Source organism: Hemitrygon akajei, chromosome 25 (assembly GCF_048418815.1).
Source record: "Hemitrygon akajei chromosome 25, sHemAka1.3, whole genome shotgun sequence".
NCBI classification, from domain to species: Eukaryota; Metazoa; Chordata; class Chondrichthyes; order Myliobatiformes; family Dasyatidae; genus Hemitrygon; species Hemitrygon akajei.
Window position 1 is genome coordinate 42,162,942 of NC_133148.1, and position 24,142 is coordinate 42,187,083.

Below are 24,142 nucleotides of genomic sequence, written 5' to 3' on the forward strand. Positions count from 1 at the left end.
ATGCTGGTGGAACACAGCAGGCCAGGCAGCATCTATAGGGAGAAGTGCTGTTGACGTTTCGGGCCGAGACCCTTCATCAGGACTAACCAAAAGGAAAGATAGTAAGAGATTTGAAAGTAGTGGGGGGAGGGGGGAAATGCAAAATGATAGAAGACTGGAGGGGGTGGGATGAAGCTAAGAGCTGGAAAGGTGATTGGCGAAAGTGATACAGAGCTGGAGAAGGGAAAGGATCATGGGACGGGAGGCCTCAGGAGAAAGAAAGGTGGGGGGGAGCACTAGAGGGAGATGAAGAACAGGCAAACAACTAAATATGTCAGGGATGAGGTAAGAAGGGGAGGAGGGGCATTAACGAAAGTTAGAGAAGTCAATGTTCATGCCATCAGGTTGGAGGCTACCCAGCCAGTATTCCTCCAACCTGAGTTTGGATTCATTTTGACAATAGAGGAGGCCATGGATAGACATATCAGAATGGGAATGGGACGTGGAATTAAAATGTGTGGCCACTGGGAGATCCTGCTTTTTCTGGCGGACCAAGCGTAGGTGTTCAGCGAAACGGTCTCCCAGTCTGCGTCGGGTCTCACCAATATATAAAAGGCCACACCGGGAGCACCGGACGCAGTATACCACACCAGCCGACTCACAGGTGAAGTGTCGCCTCACCTGGAAGGACTGTCTGGGGCCCTGAATGGTGGTGAGGGAGGAAGTGTAAGGGCAGGTGTAGCACTTGTTCTGTTTACAAGGATAAGTGCCAGGAGGGAGATCGGTGGGAAGGGATGGGGGGGGACGAGTGGACAAGGGAGTCGCGTAGGGAGCGATCCCTGTGAAAAGCAGAAAGGGGGGGGGGGAGGGAAAAATGTGTTTGGTAGTGGGATCCCGTTGGAGGTGGCGGAAGTTACGGAGAATTATACGTTGGACCTGGAGGCTGGTGGGGTGGTAGGTAAGGACAAGGGGAACCCTATCCCGAGTGGGGTGGCGGGTGGATGGGGTGAGGGCAGATGTGCAGGAAATGGGAGAGATGCGTTTGAGAGCAGAGTTGATGGTGGACAAAGAGAAGCCCCTTTGTTTAAAAAAGGAAGACACCTCCTTCGTCCTGGAATGAAAAGCCTCATCCTGAGAGCAGATGCGGTGGAGACGGAGGAATTGTGAGAAGGGGATAGCCTTTTTGCAAGAGACAGGGTGGGAAGAGGAATAGTCCAGGTAGCTGTGAGAGTCTGTAGGCTTATAGTAGATATCAGTAGATAGGCCGTCTCCAGAGATGGAGACAGAAAGATCAAGAAAGGGGAGGGAGGTGTTGGAAATGGACCAGGTAAATTTGAGGGCAGGGTGAAAGTTGGAGGCAAAGTTAATGAAGTCGATGAGCTCAGCATGCGCGCAAGAGGCAGTGCCAATGCAGTCGTCGATGTAGCGAAGGAAAAGAGGGGGACGGATACCCGTATAGGCTTGGAACATGGACTGTTCCACAAAGCCAACAAAAAGGCAGGCATAACTGGGACCCATACGGGTGCCCATGGCTACACCCTTGGTTTGGAGGGAGTGGGAGGAGCCAAAGGAGAAATTATTGAGAGTAAGAACTAATTCCGCTAGACATATCCCCATCCCTGACATATTTAGTTGTTTGCCTGTTCTCCATCTCCCTCTGGTGCTCCCCCCCTTTCTTTCTCCTGAGGCCTCCCGTCCCATGATCCTTTCCCTTCTCCAGCTCTGTATCTCTTTCGCCAATCACCTTTCCAGCTCTTAGCTTCATCCCATCCCCTCCGGTCTTCTCCTATCATTTCGCATTTCCCCCTCCCCCTGCTACTTTCAAATCTCTTACTATTTTTCCTTTCGGTTAGTCTTGATGAAGGGTCTCAGCTCGAAACGTCAACAGACGCTTCTTCCTATGTGTTCCACCAGAATCCACTGTATGTTATTTTCAAATACGTGTGAACACTTTCTTGTTTATAATTGTCTACATTAGTGAGAAATCAAAGTTTTATCTACTGTTCAAAGTGATAGCTCCCTATTACCAACTGAGCATGATTGTCGACGATTACTTTTAGTTCTCATTACACTCAAAATGAAAAATGAAAGATTATGACAAACATGGCATTGCCCTGTAGCAATTCAGGGATCAACCATTTCCCAAAGAAATTCATCAATAAAACTGGCAAATTAAATTATCATTGGGGCAGAAGTATACATATGCAAGAGGTGTCTCTAAGTACTGGTATGTTCATGAAGCTAGCAAATGTCACAGGAGATATATATTTGTATCTGCCACTCACATGGAGACAAAGCATTATTCAGCAATCATAGTAGAAATGCAAAAAATGTAAAGCACTTACATAAAAGTGCTTTGAGCTGCCCCCTTTGGGGCACTGCTGAGATAGAGGTGGAAAAATATATTCTGCTTCAGGGAGAGGAAATCATTTTCCGAAGACTTGCAGAAGATGCACTTTTCTAACCCCACAGGATCACTGCTGCAGAACAGAAGGAGCTGCTTATACAAATATCTGCAAAATGAGAAAGAAATTGCTGGCTATGAAAAAACTACCACAATGTAGCAATACAAGCAAAAATCATTTTTCCAAAAATACATATCACAGCTGCTGCAAATCTAAAACAAAATTCTGAAAACAACCCAGCATCTTGATTAAAACACCCAGTGTCCTGATGAACCACACCCAGCATCTTGATTAAAACCACCCAGTGTCCTGATGAACACACCCAGCATCTTGATTAAAACACCCAGTGTCCCTGATGAACACACCCAGCATCTTGATTAAAACACCCCGTGTCTTCAACCTGAGCCTGAGTCTCCAGAGGGTTCCTGTGCTGTGGAAGACATCCTGCCTCGTCCCCTGTACCGAAGGACGCCCGCACCCCAGTGGCTCCAATGACTACAGACCAACGGCATTGACCTCCCACATCATGAAGACCCTGGACAGACTTGTTCTAGAGCAGCTCCGGCCTATGGTTAGGCCACACTCAGACCCCCTCCAGTTCACCTACCAGCCCTGACTAGGAGTTGAGGATGCCATCGTCTACCTGCTGAACCGTGTCTACGTCCACCTGAACAAAGCCGGCGAGCACTGTGAGGGTCATGTTTTTTGACTTCTCCAGTGCGATCAATACCATCCCGCCCCGCTCGGCTGGGTGAGAAGCTGACAGTGATGCAGGTGGATGCTTCCCTGGTGTCATGGATTATTGATTACCTGACTGGCAGACCACAGTACGTGCGCTTGCAGCACTGTGTGTCAGACAGATGTGGTCAGCAGCACTGGGGCTCCACAGGGGACTGTCCTGTCTCCCTTTCTCTTCACCATCTACACCTCGGACTTCAACTACAACACAGAGTCTTGCCATCTTTCAGAAGTTTTCTGATGACCTCTGCCACAGTTGGATGCATCAGCAAGGGAGATGAGGCCTGAGTACAGGGCTATGGTGGGAAACTTTGTCACATGGTGTGAGCAGTATCATCTGCAGCTTAATGTGAAAAAGACTAAGGAGCTAGTGGTGGACCTGAGGAGGGCTCTAGGCACCGGTGACCCCTGTTTCCATCCAAGGGGTCAGTGTGGACATGGTTGGAGGATTACAAAATACCTGGGGATACGAACTGACAATAAACTGGACTGGTCAAAGAACAATGAGGCTGTCTACAAGAAGGGTCAGAGCCGGACGATGATGAGGATGTTCTACGAGTCTGTGGTGGCCAGTGCTATCATGTTTGCTGTTGTGTGCTGGGGCAGCAGGCTGAGGGTAGCAGACACCAACAGAATGAACAAACTCATTCGTAAGGCCAATGACGTCGTGGGGGTGGAACTAGACTCTCTGACGGTGGTGTCTGAAAAGAGGATGCTGAAAAGAGAAAAGTTGCATACCATCTTGGACACTGTCTCCCATCCACTCATAATGTACTAGTTAGGCACAGGAATACATTCAGCCAGAGACTCATTCCACCGAGATGTAACACTGAGCGTCATAGGAAGTCATTCCTGCCTGTGGCCATCAAACTTTACAACTCCTCACCTCGGAGTGTCAGACACCCTGAGCCAATAGGCTGGTCCTGGACTAATTTCCCACTTGGCATAAATTATTTATTATTATTTAATTATTCATGGTTTTATATTGCTATATTTCTACCTATTCTTGGTTGATCGACTAGTAACAAAACCCAATTTCCCCTGGGATCAATAAAGTATGTCTGTCTGTCATGTCCTGATGAATGCACCCAACATCTTGATGAAAAACACCCAGGGCCTTGATGAAAACACTCAGCGCTTTGATAAAAATGCCCAGGGCCTTGAGGAAAACACGTACAACTTGATGAAAATGTCTAACATCTTGATGAAAATGCTGATCATCTTGATGTCAGTCTCGGGGTTTGCTCAATTTTGGTCGCTGGCAGTGACATTCACTTTGTTTAATCCTTTACTGGTGGCCTTGATGGCTTCTACAGGACATTTCTTTCTTAGTAAGTGATGCAAAGGGACTTGGGAGTCCTCACCACACGATTCCTTAAAGGCTAACTTGGTGATAAGAAAGGCAAATGCAATCGTAGCATTCATTCATCTAGAATACAAATGTTAAGATGTAATGCTGAGGCTATGTAAGGCATAGGTCAGACTGCACATGGAGAATTGTGAGCAGTTTTGGGCCCCCATCTATGAAAAGATGTACTGGCATTGGAGAGGACACAGGAGTTTTCACGAGAATGATCGTAGGAATAAAAGGGTTAACATACAAGGACTCACTGGAGTTTAAAAGAATGAGGGGGGATCTCATTGAAACCTATCAAATATTGAAAGACCTAGATAGAGCAGATTTGCAGAGATTGCTTCCTATAGTGGGTGAGTCCAGGACCAGAGGGCACAGCCTCAGAATAGAGGGGCATCCATTTCAGAGATGAGGAGGTATTTCTTTAGCCAGAGGATGGTGAATCTGTGGATTCATTGCTATAGTTGGCACGTGCAGGCCAAGTCATTGAGTATATTTAAAGCGGAGGTTGATAGGGTCTTGATTAGTCAGGGCATCAAAGGTTACGGGGAGAAGGCATGAGAATGGGGTTGAGAGAGATAATAAATCGGATGATGAATGGTGGAACAGACACTATAGGCTGAATAGCCTAATTCTCTTATGTTTTTATGGTCTAAATTAGATGGCATCATGTGAAAAACAGCTAATACTTTATATCACCACATGCACCCTGACCTAGGTATTTCTAGCAACATCTCCACAATGAAGGGTGGTCCTGCAGAGGAAGTCAAACTTCAGACTGATGCAGTGAGCTGAGAAAGTTAAGTATACGGACCAGACATAACCCAATGCTGATGTCCTGGTTTGAGTTGTTGATATTTGAAAAGCCCATGAGGCCAAGACAGAAAGCTCAAACTTTCGTTCTTGACATAAGCCCAGTAACTCTTGCAGAAATTGTATGTAGCTGCCATTTGCAGGAAGGATCAAACCTGACCAGTCAGCCTAGAGTTAAATATCCATCAAATTACCGCTTTAGTGAAATATAAAAGGAAGGTGCCTCCCTGCCTGTTTCTCTCTGTGCGGAGTTTTAAAAAAAAAATTGAGATACGGTGGAGAATAGGCCCTTCCCACTCTTAAAGCCATGCCACCCCCAGCAACCCCTCTCCCCCCCCCCCCCCAATGATTTAACCCTACCCTAATCACGGGACAATTTACAATGACCAATTAGCCTTCTTCCCAATATGTCTTTGGACGTCTTCCGGTGTTAAATGCCGCTTCTGAACGTGAGCATCAGCTAACCGCTACGCTGCCACTTTCCCCACCAACTAACTACAGGAGAGGAGTAAGGGTAAAACAAAGACCAAACAGCAATATCAATTTGTACAACAACATGGGGTACTGTATGAAAGGCAGGCATAATTAAAGCAAAGGAAAAGCAAGAGAGCGAAAGTGCATGAGAGAGGAGGGCAGCTTCTATATCACATTGATACAAGTATTATTGGCTCCATTTCATGTTTTCTATTTTATATAAAAGAAAATGGGGAGAGACGGAATGATGTGACTCAGTCACTCTAACACCATGAAAATTTTCAATCAGAACAGCACAACTGTAGACCCCACTCAGCTATCTGGAAACCTTGAGTCATTTTCAAAGTTTCACAAGATGATAATTTTCTCTGTAACTATCTTCACTGTTCAACGGGCCAACAGCCACAATCAATAAACAGAATCCATATATTTTGCCGCCTTGGCAAATGGACTGGAGTTTTTTTGTTAATGTCCTGTGCCACTCTGGAAAATGGGCCAGACAAGGTGCACTAGGACGTACTGACATCTGCTCGATTACATGCGTTGGTGTATGTGAGCTTGATTTCAACGTTTAGGTACACGGATGGGAGGGGTATGGAGGGGCTTTGGTCTGGGTCAGGTTGATAGGAGTAAGCAGTTTAGATGGGCCAAAGGGCCTGTTTCTGTGCTGTACTTTCCTATGACTCCATAACAATTGCTTTTGCTTTTATGTGGCGATGAAGAATAGGTGAAAAGCTTCACAGTCACTGAGTGATTGAAATATGCAATGTTGAAGTGTCGGTGCTGCCAGTCAGGCACCGATGATGCAGCAATTACAGGCAGATTGTTGGCAGGTTTAGAATTTTATGTCTGTATTTATTGAGCAGGTTCTCAAGTTTCAGACTGAGTTTAGAAGGTCAATGCTCATAAGAAAAGCAGGCAAGCAAATCAATAAGAGTAACACACACAAAATGCTGCAGGAAATCAGATTAAAACAGCACCTACGGAAAGGAAATAAAGTGCAAACGTTTTGGGCTGAAACCCCTTTATCAGGACTGACTTTATAAAGGGCCATGGCCCCTAAAAGTTTATCCCTCTATTTTATCAAGTGCCTCCAAATACTGAGACCTCATCCTTAATAATCCACTCCAACATCTCCCCAACCACTGAGGTCAGACTAATTGGCCAATCATTTCCTTTCTTCTGCCTCCTTTCTTGAAGAGTGGAGTGACATTTGCAATTTTTTCAGTCTTCCAGAACCATTCCAGAATCTAGTGATTCTTGAAAGATCATTACCAATGCTTCCACAATCTCTTCAGCCACGCTTTCAGAACTCTGGGGTGTACACCATTTGTCCCGGTATCTTACCTACCTTTAAACCTTTCAGTTTCCTCAAGAACCTTCTCTGTAGAAATGGAAACTTCACACACTTGATGACACCTGGGAATTTCTACCACACTGCTAATTGTAATGTATGGATCTATTTCTTTTAGAGGCTGTGACTCCCCCCCACTACTTGTGCAAATAACATACCTGTGCTTTGATCTGCTGTCTACATGTGTATTGATCTGCTCTACCACCCCCCACCCCCCCGCAATGTGAATACACCCGTTAAAGGTGCCACACATGAGGCTGCTTAACAAGATAAAGTTCCATGGCATTACAGGAAAAGATAACTGGCATGGATAGAGGAATGGCTGACAGGCTGTAGGCAGGTAAGTGGGTATAAGGGTGCCTTTTCTGGTTAGCTGCCAGTGACTAGTGATGTTCCTTAGGGGGTCAGTACTGGGACTGCTACTTTTCACATGGTTTGTCAATGATTTAGATAATGGAATTGAAAGCTTTGTGGCAGATGATACGAAGACATGTAGAGAGAGTTTGCGAGGTCAGACAAAAAATACAACCAAAGAGAAAAACCATACAGAGTGAAAAGTTTTAAACACAAAACTAAACAAATGCACAAAGCGACCGAATGTGAAACAGAATCAGACAACACAGAGTCAGACAAGGGTGAGCTGCAATGCCTAGAACTGCATAGTATTACTGCAGCAGATCACAAATCATATGGATCATAACAGATGTGTCTGTTATAAAACTGAAAATGGAGCTGAATACAAGGTCAGCTTTGTCTATAATTTCAGAGACTGCTTTCTAAGCTAGCATTAGAAAAGAGCTCAGTGATGCTAAAAACTTATACAGGTGAAGAAGTGTCTCCAAAACCAAACTGAAAGTAACTGTGATGTATGGAGGCAGAACACAGCAGTTAGAGCTATATGTGTTGAGAAGTGGGGGGGGGGGGGGGGGGTCAGTGCCTTTTGAACATGAATGGCTGAAAAAAAAACCCAACTAAACTGGCACACAATAAAAGCTCTCAATGTGTCAAAAGGGCAACTGCTGCCCAAATGGGCAAGCATTAACCACAGACTGCCACCGTTGCTTAATGGTAATGAGAAGGTATTTGATAAGGGGATTGGTAAACTCGAAGCATGAAGGCTTCCAATGTCTATTGTCTATTATTGTGTATGATCAGCCATGATCACAGTGAATGGTGGTGCTGGCTAGAAGGGCCGAATGGCCTACTCCTGCACCTACTGTCTATTGTCTAAGGCCAGAATTGAAATGGATGAAGCAGCAACAGCACCAAGATTCCATAAAGCGTGTCCAGTGCCTTACACACTACGTCCTAAAGTGGATGCTGAACTTCAGAGCTTAGAGGTTTCTGGCACTCTTGCTAAGGTTGAGTGTAATAAGTGTAATGCCCATTGTCCAGGTGATCAAGAAAGGAAAGGTCAGAGCTATTCTCATATCCGGGGATGTCAAGGTAAGCATCAACCCTGTGCTGCATACTGTTCAGTATCCCCTGCTGTGAATAGAATATGTTTTGCATCTTTGGCGGGCAGGAAGTGGTTTTCAAAGATTGACTTGTCACAAGCCTATCTGCAAATGCAGATTGAGGAGTCAGGCAGGAAGTTCATCACAATCAACACTCACAAGGGGACTGTTCCAGTATAATCATCTCGTCTTTGGCGTTGCAACCAGCTCCAGCAATTTGGCAAAGAGCAATGGACCACGTGATCCAAGATATCCAAGGAACACAATGCTACCATCGTGACTAACAAGAATGAAGAGCACCTCCAGAAACTTGGCTGAGTTCTGCATGCAAAGAGAGAAATTTAAGTTTTTCAAGAATGAAATCTCATATTGTGGACATGTCACTGACAAGCATGGCTTACATAAGTCACAAAAGACTGAAGCAGTGCTGCAGGCACCCAAACCAGAAAATGCATCACAACTCAGGTCAAACTTGCAACACACACTAAATGCTGGAGGAACTCAGCAGACCAAGCAGCATCTATGGAAAAGAGTTCAGTCAACGTTTTGGGCTGAGACCCTTCATCAGGACGGTCTGAGATCTTGCAAAGACCTCCTGAAACCAAATCTACGGAGGGAAGTGCAGAATAAACAGTTCAACCAGCTGCCAAGTGAAGTAGCAAGGAGCTTCGAGGTTGGACAGGAAGTACTAGCATGTGATTACCAAGACGACAAATAGACATCTGGTAGGATAGCTACAAGAACTGGACCACTGACGTACACAGTGGACGTTGGAGAACAGACATGGAGACAACATGAAACTGGATGCTCTGCTAAAGAACACACCTGTGTTGACTGCATCCAACAAGACGGGACAACATTACAGCCACCGGAATTACCTCTCAGTGATGATCATGTCACTAACAGCAACATGACACCCGCAACAGAGAAAGCTGTCATTGACAAGACACCAGCCAAACCTAATGCCACCCCCGTGATCCAAAGGCACTATCCCAAAAGAAACAGAGTACCACCCAAGAGACTGAATCTCTAGTATAGCGAAATTAGCTATAACCTGTTATTGTGAAAGCATGTCTATTTGAATATAGAATTGAATGTTTTATTACATATACGGTGTTATGTTACATTAATCTAAAGGGAAGGAAGTGTAATCTATGGATCTATTTCTGTTAAAGCAATACGTATGGACTGATAACTTAGCCATGCATACTGATCTATTGTCTACACGTGCACAATGATCATCTCTTGCTCCCTACAATGTGAATACACCAGTTAACCTCAATTCCCGTGTACATGCTTTTATTTAATCGATATGTAGTTGTACAGACACAACACTAATGTCTTCCACAGTGAAGACTGATGCAAAGTACTTGGTTTTGAATTATTTTTAAAAGAATAACTATTTTGACATAGTGCCTGTTCCAATCAAGCCTGTTAGCTCCAGTCTCCCCCCCCCCCCCCCAAGTTCCTTTCAAACAGATCAGTCTCCTTTCTTCTTTAGTGTCCCCAGAATGGAAATGCTAGCACTGTCTCTGCACTTGCATTAACAAGAAACACATATCCCATGTATTCGGCCACTGAGTATATTACGGATGAGAGACAGGAGGTCTCTGGATATAGACTTAAACTAACTTTCTGCATCATTACCTTTGCAATGCTCTTCTGGCGACCACTACAGCGTGACAGTCATGGAGTAAACGGCCATCGAAACATAACCAACCGCTGTAACAAGTCTCTCCTGTTCCTAGCGCAACAACTTCGTACTTTTCACCAGCGTTGTCACTGCAGTCTTCTATCACTGTGGAGCCAAAGTCAATGGCGGTAAAGGGCATCATTTTGAAGCAGGGATTGAACTACTCTTGCTGAAGCAGAATGAAAGATGTTGTATTTATTATTATCAATGGCTTGGAACTGCTTGATAAAGGCAATGGAAGCTAAAGGTATTCCTGAACTGCTGTACATTCTTTAATGCAATACACTGTGTTGAAGTTTGTACAATCATGTAAACTGGAAAAAGGAAGGTAATGGGGGGGGGGGTGGAGTGGAAGGTAAAGAAAACAAGTTAAGAGCTAAAAAGAATGAGGATTTTCTCTGTAATTTAGTAAACAAAATGAAATTGTTTATTTTTAAAGTCACACTGTCGATATTTATGCTGCACCAATCTTCTACCCTATCCCTGCATCTTCAAATTCTACCCTTCAAAATTTTCATCAAGTCTGCAGAGATTTTAGTGTGACATCTAGAACTTCAACACACTTCTATCGATGTGTAGTGGAGAGTATACTGACTGGCTGCATCATGACCTAGTATGGGAGAACCGATGCCTTTGAATGGAAAATCCTACAAAAAGTAGTAGATATGGCCCAGCCCATCACCAGTAAAGCCCTCCTCACCACTGAGCATGAAACACTGTCGCAATCATCATCAGAGACCCCCACCCAGGATATACTTTCTTCTAGCTGCTGCCTTCAGGAAGAACATACAAGAGCCTCAGGTCTCTTAGGACCACGTTCAGGAACAATTATTACTGCTTAACAATCAGGCTCTTGAACCAGCAGGGATAACTTCGCTTGTCCCAGCACTAAATTGTTCCCACCAATTATGGGCCGTCAAGGACACTTTGTCTCATGTTCTCAATATTAATTGCTTATTTATATTATTGTTTCTTCGCTCTGCATCTGCACAGCTTGTTGCCTTCTGCACTCTGGTTGAATGCTCAAGTTGGGCAGTCTTTCATTGATCTGTCATAGTTAAAATTCTACAGATTTGTTGAGTATGCCCATAAGAAAATGAATCTCGAGGTTATATATACAACATACATATACTTTGATAATAAATTAATATGAACTTAAAAATACAGAATTTTAACTGAAAGAATCCTGGGATCTGCAGATAATGTACAATTAAAAACTAGATTTCTTCCTAAATTGTTTGTTTATTTATTTATTTATTATAGACAATAGACAATAGGTGCAGAAGTAGACCATTCGGCCCTTCGAGCCTGCACCACCATTTTGAGATCATGGCTGATCAATTCCTATCAATACCCGGTTCCTGCCTTGTCCCCATATCCCTTGATTCCCCTATCCATAAGATACCTATCTAGCTCCTTCTTGAAAGCATCCAGAGAATTGGCCTCCACTACCTTCCGAGGCAGTGCATTCCAGACCCCCACAACTCTCTGGGAGAAGAAGTTTTTCCTTAACTCTGTCCTAAATGACCTACCCCTTATTCTCAAACCATGCCCTCTGGTACTGGACTCTCCCAGCATCTGGAACATATTTCCTGCCTCTATCTTGTCCAATCCCTTAATAATCTTATATGTTTCAATCAGATCCCCTCTCAATCTCCTTAATTCCAGCGTGTACAAGCCCAGTCTCTCTAACCTCTCTGCGTAAGACAGTCCAGACATCCCAGGAATTAACCTCGTGAATCTACGCTGCACTTCCTCTACAGCCAGGATGTCCTTCCTTAACCCTGGAGACCAAAACTGTACACAATACTCCAGGTGTGGTCTCACCAGGGCTCTGTACAAATGCAAGAGGATTTCCTTGCTCTTGTACTCAATTCCCTTTGTAATAAAGGCCAACATTCCATTAGCCTTCTTCACTGCCTGCTGCACTTGCTCATTCATCTTCAGTGACTGATGAACAAGGACTCCGAGATCTCTTTGTATTTCTCCCTTACCCAACTCTACACCGTTCAGATAATAATCTGCCTTCCTGTTCTTACTCCCAAAGTGGATAACCTCAAACTTATTCACATTAAACGCCATCTGCCAAGTATCTGCCCACTCACCCAGCCTATCCAAGTCACCCTGAATTCTCCTAACATCCTCATCACATGTCACACTGCCACCCAGCTTAGTATCATCAGCAAATTTGCTGATGTTATTTTCTATGCTTTCATCCAAATCGTTAACGTAAATGGTAAACAACTGTGGTCCCAATACCGGGCCCTGTGGCACCCCACTAGTCACCACCTGCCATTCCGAGAAACACCCATTCACCGCTACCCTTTGCTTTCTATCTGCCAACCAGTTTTCTATCCATGTCAATGCCTTCCCCCCCACCCCGATTCCCTGAGCTTTGATTTTACCCACCAATCTTCTATGTGGGACCTTATCAAATGCCTTCTGAAAATCGAGGTACACTACATCCACTGGATCTCCCCCCGTCTAACTTCCTGGTTACATCCTCGAAAAACTCCAACAGATTAGTCAAGCATGATTTACCCTTGGTAAATCCATGCTGGCTCGGCCCAATCCTATTACTGCTATCTAGATATGCCACTATTTCATCCTTAATAATGGACTCTAGCATCTTTCCCACCACCGATGTCAGGCTGACAGGTCGATAGTTCTCTGTTTTCTCCCTCCCTCCTTTCTTAAAAAGTGGGATAACATTAGCCATTCTCCAATCCTCAGGAACTGATCCTGAATCTAAGGAACATTGGAAAATGATTACCAATGCATCTGCAATTTCCAGAGCCACCTCCTTTAGTACCCTAGGATGCAGGCCATCTAGACCTGGGGATTTGTCAGCCTTCAGTCCCATCAGTCTTCTCATCACCGTTTCCTTCCGAATGTCAATCTGTTTCATTTCCTCTGTTACCCTATGTCCTTGGCCCATCCATACATCTGGGAGATTGCTAGTGTCTTCCTTAGTGAAAACAGATCTAAAGTACTCATTAAATTCTTCTGCCATTTCTCTGTTTCCCATAATAATTTCACCCAATTCATTCTTCAAGGGCCCAACATTGTTCTTAACTATCTTCTTTCTCTTCACATACCTAAAAAAGCTTTTGCTATCTTCCTTTATATTCCTGGCTAGCTTGCGTTCGTACCTCATTTTTTTCTCCCCGTATTGTCTTTTTAGTTAAGTTCTGTTGTTCCTTAAAAACTTCCCAATCATCTGTCCTCCCACTCACCTTAGCTCTGTCATATTTCCTTTTTTTTTAATGCTATGCAATCCCTGACTTCCTTTGTCAACCACTGAGGCCCCTTTCCCCCCTTTGAATCCTTCCTTCTCTGGGGGATGAACTGATTTTGCACCTTGTGCATTATTCCCAAGAATACCTGCCATTGCTGTTCCACTGTCTTTTCTGCTAGGCTATCCGTCCAGTCAACTTTGGCCAGCTCCTCTCTCATGGCTCCATAGTTTCCCCTGTTCATCTGCAATACTGACACCTCCGAGCTGCCCTTATCCTTCTCAAATTGCAGATAAAAGCTTATCATATTGTGATCACTACCTCCTAATGGCTCCTTTACTGCAAAATCGCTTATCAAATCCTGTTCATTACATAACACTAAATCCAGAATAGTCTTGTCCCTGGTCGGCTCTCGTACAAGCTGTTCCAAGAATGCATCCCGTAGGCACTCTACAAACTCCCTATCCTGTGGTCCAGCACCAACCTGATGCTCCCAGTTCACCTGCATGTTGAAATCCCCCATAACTACTGCGACATTACCTTTGCCACATGCCAATGTTAACTCCCTATTCAACTTGCACCCTATATCCATGCTACTGTTTGGTGGCCTGTAGACAACACCGGGTGTTATAAAACAAAGAATCCCCAAAATTTCTTGTTTTCCAACCAATTATCTGGAGTTGAGTTGCACTAGGATTCAAATCAAGGAACTTGGATAATAGCTTGAAAATTATAAATCTAGAAAATACAAGCAATAAACAAAATGCAAAATTCATACTAAGCTGATTATTTTGAACAGACTGGAAGGTTACTTGCTTCAGAACTCCACATGGGTGACTGCTTCTTCAAACTTTAGCAGCCAAAATGCACTCACAAACATAGTCTCAAGTTATAGGCTGAAAGAGGAAAGCTGACACCTTTCTTGTGGGTGTTCCAGAAGCAATCTGTTTAAACCTTCTAATTAATATCCCAACTGAGTCATCCATGTCTTGGCTAACAATTGCCGATCCAAGTCGGAATTAATCCACTGCTTCTTGCATGCAATCGCAGTTTCACAGGACAGAATATTTTAAAAGATTGCCATGAATCCTGCTTTCAATATTACCAGACTGATGCAATTTTCTTCTCTGTAAACTAGATACGAGTTTTAAGAAAGAGCTTCTTAGTATCAATCACATTTCAATTAAATGCTTCAAATGGAACTCTGCATCAATAGCAGTATTAATAGCAAGGTAACACGGTACTGTAGTGGTTAGCATATCACTTCACAGCAACAGAAAACACTGGTCGAGGTTCGATTCTTGCCACTCTCTGCATGGTATGCTCCCCCCCCCACCCCCCCCCCCCCCGTGACTGTGTTAGTTTCCTCACTTTCCGAAGACGTACGGATTAGGGTTAGGGTTAATGAGTTGTGGGCATTCTATGTTGCCACTGGTGACACTTACAGGCAGCCCAGTACAATCCTTGGCCTGTGTTGGTCACTGACACAAAATGACACATTTTGCTGTATGTTTTAAAGTTCAAAGTAAAAAACAGTAAGGAGTCCTTAAAATGAGATCATTGGTTGTGGGAACATCTCAATGGATGGGGAAGTGAGTGTAGTTATCCCCTTTTGCTCAAGAGCTTGATGGTTGAAGGGTAGTAACTGTTCTTGAACCTGGTGGTATGAGTCCTGAGGCTCTTTTACCTTCTGTCTAATGACACCAGCAGGAAAAGAGCATGTCCTGAATGGTATGGATCTCTGATGATGGATGCTGCTTTCCTACAACCACTTTTCATACAGATGGTTAGGAGGGATTTACCCATGATGTACTGGGCCAAATCCCCTACCTTCTGGCATTGAGTTCAAAAGTTAAGAGGTTCTGTTGCAACTTTATAAAACTCTGGTTAGGCCACATCGAGAGTATTGCATACAGTTCTGGAGAGGGTGCAGAAGAGTTTACCAGGATATTGCCTGGTTTAGAGGGTGTGTGCTATCTCAAGAGTCTGGATAAACTTGGGTTATTTTCTCTGAAACGGTGGAGGCTGAGAAGAGATCCGAGAGAGGTTTACAAGATTGTGAGAGGCACAGATAGAGTGGACAGAGAGTATTTGTCTCCCAGGATTCAAGTGTCTAACAACAGAGGGCATGCATTAAAGGTGAGAGGGGGTAGGTTCAAAGGGGTGGTGAGGGGTAAGATTTTTGCTCACTGAGTGGTAGATGCCTGGAATGCACTGGTGGAGGCAAATGCATTAGAGGCTTTTTAGAGTTTAGATAGGTACATGAATATGAGGAAGATGGAGGGATATGGGCATTGTGTAGGTAGGAGGGATTAGTTTTTGAGAGTTCTTTTAATTTACTTTTTAGCCGATTCAATACAACATTGTGGGCCAGAGGGCTTGTTCCTGTTTTGTGCTGTTCCATGCTGATTACTTCTGGCTTCCTTGTCCTCATTCAGGATTTTAATCCAAAATGTTAACAGTTCCTTTTCTCCAGATTCCCTCAATCTGCTGAATTCCTCTAGCAGATTGTTGTTCCAAATTCTAGCATTGGCAATCACTAAATCTTCAAACTGTCTACAAGAAAATTATTTCCAAAGCTTTAGGACATGATAAATGATGTGGAACTTCCTGTTGGAAAGCTGACAGTGATGTGGGTATGTGTGGGAGCCCTGTACCCAAACTAGAGATTGACACCACAATCTGGTGCAAAGAGGAAGTTTCTCTCTTTGCATATTTTCTACATTGGGTATTAAATTTAATGGTAGATTACTTTAAAAGATTAAGGAACAAATAATCTTATTTACTTTCCAGTTCAAACTACAGACTTCCTTCGCAATGAAGCGGCATATCAGGGGTGACTAACTTACCTTTCTCGACTATGAAGGCAGCCAGTGTCTTTGTGGAGCTCTGAAGATTTGGGTGGCATTTCAGGAGCATCTTCAATATGCAATTGCTAACTGCTGCACATCGGATAGGATGAATAACTAAATTTTCTGAAATACATCAAAAGAGATGATATTCAAATAATAGATGCAGGAGATTAAGCAGATGCTGGAAATCCAGAGCAACACACACAAAATGCTGGAGGAACTCAGTAGGTCAGGCGGCATCTATGGGGATGAATAAACAGTCGATGTTTCGGGCAACGACCCTTCAACAGGACTGAAAAGGAAGTGGGAAGACACCCAATTAAAAAAGGTGAGCTGGCAGGTGATAGGCGATACCAGGTGGGTGGGAAAGGTCAAGTGCTGGAAAAGAAGGAAACTGATTGGAGGGAATCAGGAGACTGGGAAGGAGGTGGGGAACTCGGGGGGAGTTGACAGGCAGCTGAGAAGAGGTTACAGGCAAGAGTGAGGAATTGAAGAAGGGGTGAGGGGGAGGGAATTTTTTTTAACCAGGAGAGATCGACATTCTTGCCATCAGTTTGGAGATATTCAAATAATCAGATTCAGTAAGAACATAATGAACAGCATCTTAAAACAGAATTTCATTTAAATTGCTTGAAACTCCAAGTTATCCCTTCTCAACTTCCTATTATCATACATCACCCCAGAAAGACTGGCAATTCTTGATCAGTAAAAAAAAAATACTTTGACTCTGCACCGTTACCACATTCAGAATTGTGGCAGCATTCTCATCTTCAGTCAGAAACTTGAATTCAAGTCCACTCGAGACTTGAGCAAATAATATTGGGATGTGGCACTGAGAACACATCAGATTGCTGAAGACACTCTTCTCTGGACAAGGAACAAAACTCAAGCCTATTCACTTCTTCAACTGAATGCAAAAGACTGCACAGCTTCACTTTAAAGACAAAGGTGTACTGTATGACTCCGCGACTTAACCACAGTAATGTAACGGTTAGCGCGATGCTATTACATCACAGGGTGTTGGAGTTCGGCGTTCAATCCAGCTGTCCTCTGTAAGGAGTCTTTGTGCGGTTCGAAGGACCAGAAGGTCATATTCTGCACTGTATCTCAAAATAAATAAACAAACTTCTCAGTGAGGAGACAAACTCCTCTGCAAATATAAATGTAATCTAACTGTCGAGGGATCTTGCTGCGCACAAACTGGTTCCTACATTTCCTGCTGAAGGGTTTCGGCCCAAAACATCCACCGTACTCTTCTCCATAGATGCTGCCTGGCGTGCCGAGTTCCTCCAGCATTTTGTGTGTGTTGCCTATGTCGCTACAACACAGTGATCTTATGAGCGAAACAGCAGTGAATCCTTTGGCCTGTACAAAGGTTGTAAAGGGTGTTAAGTGCACCCTCTCTTCTACATTTGCAGTATAATGTTTAAACTGTGGAGTGGAAAAAGTGAAGGGACGTGCGCACGTGTGGATGCTAATATTTATCTATAGTTTCTAAGTATCATTTGGCTTATTGAGTCTACGCTGACCTGTAGTCACTAAATACCATTTGACCTATTGAGTCTACCTTGAATTGAATCATGTTGATCGATAGTTTCCAAATATCATTTGGCCTATTGAGTCTACACTGACCTGTAGTTTCTAAATAGCAGTTGAGCTATTGTGTACCCTGATTTGAATCTATGCTGATCTGTACTTTCTAAATATCATTTGGCCTATTGAGCCTATGCTGAGTTGCTGAGCGATCCCATTCACCCACTAATGTTCCCTGTCAGCTACCTTGATATTTTTATTCAGTTTCTCTCTCATCACAGCTGATTCAGAGTGCCCAATTAACCTCGACATCATCTTTTTTTTTTTGGTTCAAGTTTTCTAACAGTACAGCACAGGAAAAGGCCCCTCAGACCACGAACTCTGTGCTGAGCATCATGCCAAATTTAAGTAACCCCTTCTGCCTACACATGGCCCATATCCCCCATTAACCACGGATTCATGTACCTAATTAAACTCCTCTTGAAAGCCACTATTGTAGTTGGTTCCAGCACCATCCCTCGCAGTCTGTTCCCAGCACCTACAAATCTCTAAAAACACATTTTTCACCCCCCTGTCACCCTACAGATAAAGACAAGAGATACTGCAGATGCTGGAAATCCAGAGTCACACACATAAAATGTTGGAAGGTCTCAGCAGGTCAGGCAGCATCGATGGAGGGTAATAAACAGCTGACATTTTGGGCTGAGACCCTTCACCAGGACTAATGGTGATGAATATTTATTCCTCTCTGCAGATGCTGCCTGTCCTGCTGAGTTGCCCCAGTATTCTGTATGTGTTGCTTTCTACTGTTTGACTTCCCCACCCTTGCATTAAAGGTTTGGCCGCCTCTCTTCTATCAGGTCTTTCTCCCTCAGCCTCTGACACACCAAAAAAAAACAACCCAAGCTCACCAACCTCCTTAGAGCTAACACCATCTACTCTATTTGTATAGTCCAGCATGCTGGTTTGGTCGTTACACAAAGTAAAATCATCTGCATATTAACTCATTTGGACTCACTATCGGAAATGTCTCCTTTGTCCTAGCCATCTCAGCCCCAGGCCCGAGGGTGCATCAAAGCGGCAGGGCTCGGGTCCGAGAGCGAGGAACAGCCCAAGGTTTGGATGATTTAAATGTTGGGCCAGATTGAAAAGGTCAGGGTGTCAGGGCTGGGGACTAGAAATGGGGCGGTGTTCAACTCACTGCTTGGCAAGGTTTACTTGTCTCTGCACTGAACTGAGGCTGTAGAGATGACTGGCTTCCTGGCCATGAACTTACCCTCGCGAACTTCAGTTCTGAATGTTATTTGCTTAATTTTATCGTTTGCAAAATTTGTTTTTCTGCACATTGGGTGTTTGACGATCTTTTTCACAGGTTCTATGAGGATTCTGTTTTGTGGCTGCCTGTAAGGAGATGAATCTCAAGATTGTATAAAGTATATGTACTTTGATAATAAATGTACTTTGTACTTTCTCCACCTTCTCTCCAACCAGTTCTGACGACAGGTCCCCGACCTGGAACATTAACTTTTCTCCTTCCACAGACCTGCAGAATGTTACTAGCATTTTGTGTTTTCATTTCAGATTTCTAACACAAGTTAAGCAGCAGATATTGACTCCTCTGAACCTGAGTGTACCTGGTACTTAGCGACCAGCAAATAAAAACTTTCACAGGTAGAAAACAACAATCACATCTTAATAGAACATGCGAGAATGAAATTAACAACTCTTTACTTACTTGCTCTGTTCAAAATTAAATTTCTTTCTAAATTTACAATCCATGGTTACTTTATCATGTACCTCCCGTACCTAATAAAGTGATCACTGAGTGTATGTCAGTGGTCTTCTGCTGCTGTAGCCCACCCACATCAGGGTTCAACGTATTCTGCATTCAGAGATGCTCTTCTGCACACCACTGTTTTAACGCAGTTATTTGAGTTACTGTCAGCTTGAACCATTCTGCTCCGACCTCTCTCATTAACAAAGGTGTTTTCATCACAGAACTGCCACTGACTGGCTGTCTTTTAAAATTTTCTTATAGAAACACAACATTTTGAAAGGGATAGATAAGATAGAAGTAGGAAAGTTGTTTCCATTGGTAGGTGAGACTAGAACTCGGGGACGTTGCCTCAAGATTCAGGGGAGAAGATTTAGGACGGAGTTGAGGAGAAACTTTTCTCCAGAGAGTGGTGAACCTGTGTAATTCTCTGCCCAGGGAAGCAGTTGAGGCTTCTTCACCAAATATATTTAAGATAGTTAGATAGATTTTTACATAGTAGGGGAATTAAGGGTTATGGGGAAAAGGCAGTTCGATGGAGCTGAGTTTACAGACAGATCAGCCATGATTTTATTGAACGGCAGGGCAGGCTCGATGGGCCGGATGGCCTACTCCTGCTCCTATTTCTTATGTTCTTATTCTCTGTAAGCTCTAGAGACCACTGTGCATGAAAATTCCAGCAGTTTCTGAGATAGTCAAACCACCCCATGTGTCATCAATAATTATTCCCCTCAAGTAACTTTTTTAAAATTTTTTTTATTAGTTTTTCAAAACATTTTACAAAATTAAAAACCCCAAATCCCAATGAGGAGCATTAATACAGTGCAAGATTAAGCATACAATAACAATATGCTACAAACGAAGAGAATTTAACAAAAAAGCACCTAAATTAAAGACAAGTGAGCTTAGTGTCCTCCCCAAGCCCCACAACACAAGAAAAAAACAACTCCAGACCAACCACCACACAATATAGAGAGTATAAGTCCAGACAGTCAAACTCCCAGACTGTGAATACACTTAGCAACAGAGGATAATAATGCCTGCTACCAGAAAAAAAAAGGGAGCTGAAAGCAAGGGACCGAAAAGAAGAGAAAAAAAACAACCCCTCAAGTAACTTAAATCAAATTTCTTACGAATTCTGAACAATAACCGAACCTCCTGACCATGTCTGCATGCTTTCATGCATTTTGTTGCTGCCACATGATTGGCTGATTAGATATCTGCATTAACAAGGCGTACCTCAAAGTGACAACTAAGTGCATATTAGAAACTTTGATTTTAGGTAGCTGAGCTCTCACCAGCAATCTCAGACCTTTAAGAAGGATCTATGAAGGACACGGAGAGATCTATCTTTACTGTCCCACATATAAGACCATTAGGCTGGGAAACATCGCACTGACCCTCCAATCTGCCAAGAATGACAATGGACGATGTAGCTTAATATCTATTTCAACACTGATGACCACACTAGTAAACCCTTGGAATATTCTAAGCAGGATCGTTGTGGAGAGTCTTCACTGAGCACAATCAAGATCGATTCTATTAAGATATTAAGGGATTAGTGCAGGAAGGTGGCAGTGAGGTTAAACTGTCAGCAATTTTCTTGCTGAATACTGAAGCTAGCACAAGTGGCTAAAGGACTCATTCCTGCTTCTAGATCTTATGTTTTCATGTACGGACAGCAGGAATGAGCTGACGTGAACATATTGGTGCCAGGTTTTCATGAGTGATCCCCACAGGTAAATCTTACTAGTATCAAATGCAAACTTTCTCACTGAAAATAGTTAGATTCAATGCAAGTTTTTATAAATACAAGTCATGTCACTAAATCTGTTTAAAACCTACATGGTTCCTTGCATCAGAGGTTATTTAATATGCGCAGCAGTTCTGTTGTTAACAAGAGGAAAGTTAGGGTGCTGGCTGGCCACTGTGCCCGGCGATGACAAGAGACCTGTGCAGGAGAGTTTTTAAAACCTAGAGTGCCAGGCTGCCAAATCCCTTTGCTTCTGCCGTGGCATCATAAATGGAGCAGCGTAATATAGGCAGCCAGATGTTAAGACGGCAGATCTAGTGGCTCAATTTAATATCAGATAGTGTTTGTAGTAACCATCCTGAAATTCTTACTTTTCACAGATATCCACAAGAGACCCCAAAGAATGATTGACAGAAACATCAGAACCCCAAAGCCCTCCATCCCCAGCACATACAAGAATCGGCCCTCCCCTCCCTCAAAGATTAGAGAAATGGCAGCCAGATGGGGCTTGCTCTCCAAGCGAGAACAAAACCCTTCAGCAGGAAATGAAACAAGACCCAGAGAAAAGAAGATTGTGTGGGGGGGGGGGGGGGCAGGGAGCAGGGCAAACTCAGTACAAGACCCTTTGGGTCCAGGCCTAATTAATTCTGTATTTCCAGACCTAGCACTGAATGCCCACAGGAAAGAGTAGTACGCTGATGGCAGGAAAATCTGTCAGGAAAGGGGTGCCTAATGCTGTCCAAACAGGAAGATAAGCTGCACCCATGTAAATCTGATTGGAGGAACTTAGCCCATCATCTAATGCACAATTCAAGGGAGATCTCTACAAATAAGAGGAATATGTTTATATTTACTGAGTGATCTGGCAGCAATCTCCCACTCTCTTTTTTAAAGAAAACATATTCTTACAACTTAAAAATATTTTCCCGATAGATGTTCTTACCAGTTAGAACTCGTCGCGCTTTCATGGATAAAACTTTAGCCTTTGCACCTGAGGTTGTAACTTCTGGAGTTTGAGCTGTTGCAATTAAAAAAGATAAATTATTGCTGGTATGATATTTGGTGGGGGGGGGAATCACTTTGTCTTTACAAAAGGTTCTTGCAAGAGGGAGATCATCAATACTCAGTTGCATTTATACTAATGACAAGTCTGAGGTGTTCATTTTCAAATGTAAGATTAAAATCAATCAAATCAAATTCAAGTTTAATTAACATTCAACCATACATAAACACAGCTGAATGAAACAGCATTCCTCTGGGACCAAGGTGCAAAACGTACACAGCACATTCAAAGCAGTCACACAAAACACACACACACCCCGCCCCCCCCCACCCCACCCCATATATACAGCCCAAGTCCCAGAGCGACATATCCCGCAAATTGATGGTACAGTTCCCGGTAGTGCGCACACACACAATCCAGTCTGTCTTTCCACTGATTGAGCACTGGAGGGCAGCACTGATGGCAGAGGCCAGCACCTCCCAACAAGCATGAACACCTCGCTACAACGCCTCCAGCGGAATTGGTTTGTATAATCCTAAACTCTGCCAATTGCACTTCATGAGGAGTAAGCCATAATCACAATTCATTATAATTAAACCATTCACACTTTGTTTTTCATCCCTCTTCTTCTCAAACCACGTCATACCTTAAAATTCAATAGCAGGAACTTATTATTTAAGTCATTTATGAGTCTTTAATGATGTTCAAAAGTATTTTTGTTAAATCCAACCTAAATAAGAATTGTACTTCAGTGGCAATAATTTAGCTTCAATACCTAAAACTGGATAGAAGGATTCTACCAATTAATTTTTTATTAGTGCCTGATAACATGCTATTTTTTCCCCCACAGAACAGCATGACAGCTTCTGACAGCACTGATGAAAATAATTTCTCTGAATAACACAGTAGGTGGCTTGTATCAGGAAACTTTAAAGGGACTGCTACCTTGATGTTATTTGGAAATACAGTGAAAAGAAGTGTTCGTGATTGATGGGGGTAGAGAATTATGCTGAGGTTGGAAAATGGAGGTCAAAGTGGAGTGTAGAGTTGTTCGATAAGTAACAAGATGTCAGAGAACATTTTAGTTAGTATGGCCAAGGCAACAAGCATAGTGACAAATCATCTCCTCCATCTCCTCCTTTCCTTGGGGCTGGTGTGAAAGAACGTTCACTTTAAGCCATCGGCTTTCAACAAACACCCTCCCTGGCAGAAGAATAATCTGCATCTTTTCAGATACCCATCACAACTGAATACTAGTGAAGGAAGAGTTCCTGTTAGGAGATCCCGTGTCCGTCGTAGTCTGAAGCTAAGGCCTCTTCAAGTGGCAGCACAGCAAACACCATCTCACCCCAAAATGAGCCAAAGGAAAAACCAAATCTTTTAATGGGCTGCATAAAGCTAACAGAGGAGCATTTGAAGAGGCACGTTAAACAGTCCTGAAGGAGCATCTCAGCCCAAAACATTGACTGTTTACTGTTTTCCATAGATGCTGCCTGACCTGCTGAGTTCCTTCAGCATTTTGTATGCCTTGCTTTGGATTTTCACATCTGCAGATTTTCTCCTGTTTATGCATTTACCCATCTAAATCCCTCATAATTTTGTAACCGCTATCAAATCTCCCCTCAATCTTCTACGTTCCAAACCATAAAGCCCTAACCTGTTCAATCTTTCTTTATAACTCAGGTCCTCCACACCTGGCAACATCTTTGTAAATTTTCTCTGTA

At 43.3% G+C, this 24,142-nt stretch overlaps 1 protein-coding gene across 1 annotated transcript in view; it reads right to left on the reverse strand.

The window, feature by feature from the left end:
• The window catches only part of adad2 (adenosine deaminase domain containing 2), a 90,052-nt gene that overhangs the window by 20,570 nt on the left and 45,340 nt on the right, over positions 1 to 24,142 (reverse strand). The window contains exons 3-6 of the mRNA XM_073029388.1: positions 22,359 to 22,433; positions 16,353 to 16,478; positions 10,222 to 10,372; positions 2,325 to 2,492 (exon numbers count right to left, since the gene is read on the reverse strand). Of these exons, the coding sequence (XP_072885489.1) occupies positions 2,325 to 2,492; positions 10,222 to 10,372; positions 16,353 to 16,478; positions 22,359 to 22,433 (520 nt within the window). The remainder of the gene's footprint in view (positions 1 to 2,324; positions 2,493 to 10,221; positions 10,373 to 16,352; positions 16,479 to 22,358; positions 22,434 to 24,142) is intronic.